This window comes from Notothenia coriiceps, unplaced genomic scaffold (assembly GCF_000735185.1).
Source record: "Notothenia coriiceps isolate Sejong01 unplaced genomic scaffold, NC01 NC01_scaffold00018996, whole genome shotgun sequence".
Taxonomy (NCBI): Eukaryota; Metazoa; Chordata; class Actinopteri; order Perciformes; family Nototheniidae; genus Notothenia; species Notothenia coriiceps.
The window spans coordinates 1,341,599-1,349,922 of record NW_011351697.1 but is presented as its reverse complement, the minus strand read 5'-3'; the positions used below and the strand labels follow the sequence as shown (position 1 = coordinate 1,349,922).

General features: G+C 41.5%; 1 protein-coding gene across 1 annotated transcript in view; it reads right to left on the bottom strand.

The window, feature by feature from the left end:
- The window catches only part of LOC104951419 (paired box protein Pax-5-like), a 31,342-nt gene that overhangs the window by 7,199 nt on the left and 15,819 nt on the right, over positions 1–8,324 (bottom strand). The window contains exons 3-4 of the mRNA XM_010778063.1: positions 3,536–3,622; positions 2,327–2,413 (exon numbers count right to left, since the gene is read on the bottom strand). Of these exons, the coding sequence (XP_010776365.1) occupies positions 2,327–2,413; positions 3,536–3,622 (174 nt within the window). The remainder of the gene's footprint in view (positions 1–2,326; positions 2,414–3,535; positions 3,623–8,324) is intronic.

The window sequence follows — 8,324 nt, the reverse complement described above, 5'->3', positions numbered from 1 at the left end:
TGCTAAATTAATTTATCAACTTTTAATACTTTTTAAGACCCCGCGGACACCCTGCATAAAAGCATTTCAATTAATATTGGGAGTCATATCGTTACTTTGTTGAGAATGTGGCAAAGTAATAAGCGGGATAATGTGCAGCGACTTGGTCGCATATGATTATATAGAGTCATTATTCATTTGTTTTAAAGCAGGAGGCGCAAACGCTTGCCTCGGGGAGGGAGAAAAAGAGCCACAGCGGAGAATAAACAGAAGGGCAACCATGGCAACCATGGCAACCATGGCAACCATGGCAACCATGCGTGGGAAGTCTTCTTCACTGCTTTTGTGGCAGACTACAGCGCCAGCGTAGCGCTTTTGAGCGGCAATGGCCGGCCGTGGCCCAACCTCTCATTCCCCTGATAGGTGGAGAATTGACCACTAAGCGGAGCACCCCTTTTGTGACCTAGAAAATAATTCAAATATGGATCAGTCTGTATCAGATCCGTTAAAGCCCCTTTTTTAGAGATTTGGGTATGGAGGAAAAGAGAGAGGGTTGTATTTTCTGACACTTGGTGAGTTCCCTGACACACCGGGGACACATATAAAAGATGTACAAGAGTGCATTTTGCATAATAGGTCCCCTTTAAATTAAGAAATGTTTGGAACGGCGCTTCAGCTGTTTGTATTACCCTCCGTAGATTAACCACTTGTAGCCTGCTACACATAGTATTGTACTTGTGCAGTGTGTTTTGCGGTTTAACGGGCAAGCGGTCATTTTCAATTTAGTTTTTTAAATGTTAGTTTAATGTTTATTGAGCGTTTCATTTATTGGCCCTAGCCGACAGTTTACCTTGGTGTGCGTGTGTTTTTTAATTTCCTGCATGAAAAGCAATAAAGAATTGTATTTTAAAACTATTCCCGCCTGGAAGTCCATTTTATTTCCAAGTGTGCGACATTCTATTCGTGTTTCTCACGACTTCTGCAGTTAACTTTGAAACTTCAATTTTACCTATATAAATGATGGTTAAAATGACAAAAAAAGAATCCCAGCTTCTAATATATCTTTTATATCCGTTTTCTTTGATGAAATGTATTTTAAATCTGGAATGAGCAGGTTTAATTTTCTGTTAAGATGTATTTAACTTTTAATGTGAGTAGTGAAAGGCAGGTTAGAGATGACATGCAGATGAGTATACTTGTCATGTACAACAAATAAAATGAACTCGGTCTTTCTGACACTCTTCTTTTGGTCTCACATGTTCACTCTTCTCTTTCACACCCACATACACACCTACACTATCTAAGTGACAGTCTAAGCTGACACACTGAGTACAGCTCTACTACTGCTGATCCCTTGAGTCTATTCTCTCCTCAGGGAAGAGGTCAATTCAATACTGTAACCCCAAAGCCATATAGAAACCCACACATGCACACCTTTTATACACAGAAAAAATAGCACGACACACACACACCTGTCTCTGTCACTTCCATCAATCAGCCCAGCTGTGTGTTGACAGGTTATGTCTGTCCACAGTCCAGGTAATCTCAGGAGGCTCTTCTGGGAAGTGAGGCATTAAGCTGGTCTGACAAACTATTTAGTCTCAGTCAAGACTTCAGACGCCCTTTCTACCCTTTTACCTTAAAAAACAACAACAAAAGAACTCCCCTTTCTGTTATTTGTAACCTCTTCTCTAAACCTCCCCTCAGTTTCACAGCTTCCCTGCCATCAATCCCAAACCTTTTCAGTGCATCCTAATGTGCGTGTTGTCCTCGTATTATGTGGCAGCTCATCCGTTTTCATGCTAAATGTTGGGAAGATTCTGAATGTACTCTTCCAATATCAGAATAGCACATGATGCTGTGTACATGACAGGATGTATGATTAGAAAAGCATCAAGACACACTGTTTAAGGCATATGATAGCTATGTGACAACGATTAACATCATGAATCAGCCTCTATGGAGATAGACATATGACAAGCATGATCCTTTCTGACGTGGGCCTTAGCTAATCTAAACTAAACATTCTATAGTGCTTTGAACCGGTATTCCTGCATCTTGTGACTGTGTAACAGCCTCTCTTGTATGTAAGAATGTGAAGGACACTGTTCAGGAACTAGTTGTATCATATGCTCTATGTGATGACTACTTCCATTCTTGCAAGAATAATAAATACATGTATCCTGACATTGAAGCTCAAGCCGGTGACGAGTGATATTTTCCTTACAGGGAACTTTTCCCTTTCTTCTATTCCCTTTCTATGCACCTCACCATTGCACCTCTGCACAGACTCATGAATCGTCACACGTTGCATATTTTGACTAGCTTTCTCTCTTTCTCCTCCTACCTTGCATCTGTCCAGCCTGGCTGGTGAAGAGACTGGAGGAGCAGCCGATTTCCGTTCCCAGGAGAGACCCGTAATCCTGCTGAAACACTGGGGACAGAAAGAAGGGGGGGAGACGAGGTAAGGAGAGGAAGCGGGGGACACAGGTCAGCACAGCACTCAAGCTTCTCACCTATTGACCTTTACACGGCCAGCCGCTGACCGCTTCACCTTTAAACGTGACCTCTAAAATGGCTCCCTAGATAATGACTTTGACACTGACTGATTTTGCCTCTGGGTTAATTGTCCCTCTTAAACACAAATGCAGTTTCAAGATTTCATTATAACATTTGCAATTACGGTTTTTGAAGGCTAAAGAGATCCATGGTTTTTGGCATTAGGTGGAAGAATATGTACATTTCACATTATTGATATATATGATTAAAAAAAAGACATTTTCTGGAAAATCAACAGAATTCTTTTGGGCAAATCCAGTATATTTGACACCTGACAGACCCATTTCATTACTTTTATGTAACAATCATACAAATCAAATACAGTAACACATAAAGCTGTGCTGCTTGTTGGTCTTTAATCCACAATGGCCTCATATCTCCATAGATATAAGGATTATGCTATACTAATGATATGGCAAAATCTTTTCTGTTATACAGTATATCGTCATATCACCCACTTCTAATGCTAAAGCAGAAGGCACATTGAAGTTTTAATCGTTTAACAGAAAACAAATGTTTCTATATTGCGGGTGCTGGATTTTGCTGTCAGACCTGCATGGGTTGTCTGAAAACTTGTTTTTAAGACTGACGTAACATTACCTTCCAAAGGATTATTTAATTTGAGTCTATAAGCAATATTGCCTGCTCATTGTAGTCTGGCACAGTGCTCGTGGCAGTATGGTCTGATCTCTTTCTCTCTCACTGTCTTCCATTTTTATTCAGATCCATTCACAACCCAAATTGCCAGTCTTTTAAATCATCTTTTCACAGAACCATTAGTATGTCTATGATGAATTGTACTGTACGATACAATACAGAAAGAAATGTAATGTCTTGAAAAGAAATTAGTGGAGCATGAAAGATACGGCATATTACAAGGGAGTATTAGAGAGGATGGAACTGTGATGTGAGGTAGAAGGAAATGAAATTCATTGATACAATTATTGATCTATTTCTGGTTGGTAGAACTGGGAGCAGAGATATGAGAAACACCTACCTAATAAGCTGGGGTTAGGAAATCTCCACGATTCGTTGTATGTGGAATACTGGGGATGGGAGTATGGACTGCCAGAAAAATCTCCCCCTGAAAAAAACATAAACAAGAAACAGAGCATTAAACACAACAAAGAATAAAGAGGATGACCTTGTTTTTGTACCTTTTCCTTGTGAAATCAAATGCTAAACCTTTGTTGGTTTTAATCTTTAAATTTGAATTTTTCTGAGCCTTTGACTTTTATTTTGCGTTACCCGATCCGGCTGTATTTAAGTCCTTGTTAGTTTTTCAACCTCATTCAAATATTTTAGTATAAGTGAATGCTCTCAACACCTTATATCTATTGAACATAACTGTACTAAACGCCCTATCATATCTGGGATACTCGGGAGCAGCAGTTGTTATTTGAATGACAAATGGTAATGGCAAATTTGTCATGTAGCTTGAGGATCTTTGCTTATAATGAAGCTTTAACCAGGCGTTAGTTTTCTGCAGAATGATTTGCAGACTGGTTGAGGAGCTGAACAGGAGATCTCACTGTGGTGGTCCTCTCGTTTTGAGGATGATAGCATAGCTTTTCTTCCTCATTTACTACTTACTGTCTGGGGTCTACTCTTCCTCTTGTCTTCCCTTCACCCCTTTCTCTTTATTTTTCTCTCTCGTCCTCTGGCCCACCAGACTACAGCTCACCCGTCACCATTCACATCAAAACAACATTCCTCCCCATTTCTTCTCCTCTATTTTTTTTTTTTTACACATCTCTCTGCTGACTTGCTTTCTTTTTTTCCACTCTTTTGCTCTTTCTTTCTCTTCTCCTGAACCTTCACTGCTCCCGGGGGATCCCTCTCCCATAGCTGACAGTCACAGACCCTGATGCCCCCTCCCTCTAACCCTCTCCCTCTCGTTCTGTCGGTTCTGCCTCGCTGCTCCTCTACACCCCCTCTGAGTGTCAGCCCCCCTGCTGCAGGGAGAGAGAGAGACAGAGAGGGAGAAGAGAACAGCAGAACAGAGTTGCTTGCTTAATGAAGGTATGATATTAGACAGAGCGGACAAAAAGGAGGATCATTTGCCTGAGAAGTGCTGAGATAAAACAAGGCGAAGCTGGAGAAGCAAAGTTGAGAGATTATCTCTTCCACTCACTCCAGTCAGCTCAAGGATTCAGGCAGCTTCGAATATTCACTGAGAAGAATTTAGATGTTGAGACTGTTTGTGTGTGTGGGTGTGTGTGTGTGTTTGTATATACAACCCAACACATTTTCTGGTTTCCACTACCCTTTGTGTGTGTGCTTATGTGTGTGGATGTTTAGCTGCGTCTGTCAGGTGGGGTCGGGATGCGGTCTCCATGGCATCCCTGGGTGCGAACATCTTCCCCTTGTCATCACCGTTGTGACGGCAACGTGTCAGGTTGTTTAGGAAAAGGGGGGGTGGTGGTGGAAGGAAGGGTGAGGACGCTCAGGGGTCTCCCTCGTGTAGCTTAGTGTCAAGGTCGCATCACACACACATACACACTCACACACATTATTGGAACAAAACACACAAGCTCACAAACAATCGCATGCCATCACACATAAACATACACCAACCCCAACACACACACAAATATGCTGTCAAACCTGAGGACAGGACGGGGTGAGCGCAGGGGGACAGGGCGACAGGGTTACCCATCTTTAGACGTGCTGTTCCTACATGTCCGCTGAGAGAGTGTGTGTGTGTGTGTGTGTGTGTGTGTGTGTTTGTGTGTGTGTGTGTGTGAGTGTGAGTGTGTGAGTGTGAGTGTGTGTGTGTGAGGAGCTCAACGGATTGGTCCAATGGGTCCATTTGGGTATGGGCACGTCACAGTACCCAGGAAGACAACAATGGAAAAAGAGAAATCTCCAACAAGGCGTTCTGGGGCAGCATAGACAGGTCTTTTCTGTGTTAGAGTTTTACTCGCTACAGGGTGTACTTTGAGGGTTTGTGACTCTGCAGACCGTTTACATGCAGAAAAACCTTCATAACACACAAGGGGATGGGTAATAACCGGAAAAGCATGACATGGGACCTTTAAAATATGGCCAGAGAACATGTCACTCAGATTAATTAATGCACACACATGTCACTAAACATCAGCATCACCCATTTTGTGTTTGGTGATAATGTGGAATTTCCTCTTGTGCATCTGTAATTTCATTTCATTCCTTTATTTAACCAGGTGAATCCGATTGAGATCATTGATCTCTTTTTCAAGGGAGACCTGCTGCAAGTAGGTTCCACATGAAGACATACATAGATACAGGGATTACAGTTTACATAGCTAGCGACATTTACAGGTACCAACAGTATCAGATTGCATAGCATCTATCCGAGCTTTAAAAACATTTAGTGGAACCGAATTGCTCAGTTTCCATTCCTTTTGCAGACTGTTCCAAGTTAGTGGAGCTGTGGATCTAAAAGCTTTCTTCCCTAAGTCAGTCCTAGCACTTGGCACATTTAAAAGAAACACATCATGAGATCTCAGGCAATAGCTACTTTCAATTCGCCGTGTGATCAGAGAGCAGATGTAAGATGGTTTATCCAACATGGCTTTGTAGATGAAAATGTACCAGTGACTGAGCCTCCATACAGTTAGTGAAGGCAAACCTGCCCTGGCATACAGGGTACAGTGATAAGTTAATACTTTACCGTTAGTAACAAATCTCAGTGCACTGTGATATGCGGCATCTAACTTGATCAGGTAATGGGCAGGTGCATTCATATAGATCAAATCACCATAGTCCAGCACAGGTAAAAAGGTCACAGAGACTAGCCTTTTCTTGGCCTCAAGTGAGAAACAGGACTTGTTTCTGAAAAAGAAACCTAGCTTCACCCTTAGCTTTTTAAGCAGGTTATTGACATGAAGTTTAAAAGAGAGGCAATCGTCAAGCCAGATACCAAGGTATTTGTAACAGGCAACCACTTCAAGTACTTGTCCTTGCGTAGTAACAATATCCAAAGTGGTCTCCGGTGTCTTTTTGGCTTTTGAAAAAAGCATTACCTAAGCTTAAGCTCAGAGAGCTGCGTCTGGATAATATAAAAAACTGCCTGCAATTTAACAACAGCCTCCTTATGGCCAAATACCTGCAAAATGAATGACATCCCTTCAGTTGCAGGTGTACTTTGTGTATAACCTGAACCTGCCAATAAACTAGAATAGGATGGTGAACATGCATTGATAGATTAAAAACAGCAGCATTCTGCCACTGTGTGCATAAAACTAGCATTAAGTTTAAAGCACTGCTGTTGTAAAATGTTGGAGGCTAAATAAAAATTACAAAATAAATTTAAATGTAATCAATCACAGTTAACGAGAACATGTTAAATTTCAGTTACGGTTCAAAGGGGTTACTGCGGTAAATATTCTTATATGTAGAATAAAAAAATTATTTTAATGCTCTGTTCTTATCCTAATTCAAGTAATGGTGAATACAATAGAATATAATAATTTAACGTCATTATACATGTATAATGAGAGAACGAAATGCTTCTCCCTTGCCATCAAAACAAAAAAGCATCACAACATAAGACAACAAACACACGCAGCATACATACTTATGTAGGAATAAGAAATAAAGTGCAGGCATTATTTCCAGGGGTATAACAAATAAAATCTAAAATGTAATAAATAATAATAGTAGGTATGTATTTATAATAATATTAATGATATATATGTATATATATACAGATTCATATTTATTTCACATGCAGGATGATTAAGAGGTATGACTTTCAGGAGTTAAGAGCAATGATGGCTCTTGGGAAAAAACTCTCTTTGAGTCTGTTTGTTTTGGATTTTATACACCTGTAGCGCCTGCCGGAGGGCAGCAGGTCGAACAGGTGAAAGCCGGGGTGTGAACTGTCCTTAATAATGTTTTTGGCTCTACTGAGGCAGCGGGAGGTGTAAATGTCCATCAGGGATGGGAGAAGGCAGCCGATGATCCTCTGTGCTGCTTTTACGACTCTCTCGAGCCTCATCCTGTCGGCCTCAGTGCAGCTGGCGTACCACACTGTGATGCAGTATGTTAATAGGCTCTTGATGGTAGAGCGGTAGAAGGTCACCAGCAGCTTAGTGACCAAGTTGTTCTTCCTGAGCACCCTCAGGAAGTGCAGAAGCTGCTGGGCCTTCTTGATGACAGCTGTGGTGTTGTCCTTCCAGGTAAGGTTGTTGGTGATGAGGACGCCGAGGAACTTGAAGGTGTGGACCCTCTCCACACACTCGCCATTAATGTAGAGGGGAGCGAGGTCGTTAGTATTTCTCCTGAAGTCTACGATGATCTCTTTGGTTTTTGTGGGGTTCAGTGCCTGGTTGTTCACTGAACACCACACTGAAAGCTTCAGTACCTCACTCCTGTAGGCCGACTCGTCTCCTCCTGAGATAAGCCCCACCACAGTGGTGTCGTCAGCAAACTTGACGATGATGTTCACTGGGTGGGAAGAACATTTAATACAAACTAGACAATATTTTGTACATGTTATTTAACTATTTAACTATGTAACTGTTTAACATGTTTAACATTGCATTACAAAAGTGATCTTCCTTACACTGATAGTAAATACAGAGTGTTTTCTGATACACACTTAGTCTTTTGCATCAAGCTGTTAAATTCATCCATCAAAATATGCTCTGGCTTCTTTGAACAAACTTTAAAAAATGCTGGGNACACACACACACACACACACACACACACACACACACACACACACACACACACACACACACACACACACACACACACACACACACACACACACACACACACACACAGACAGAGAGGCT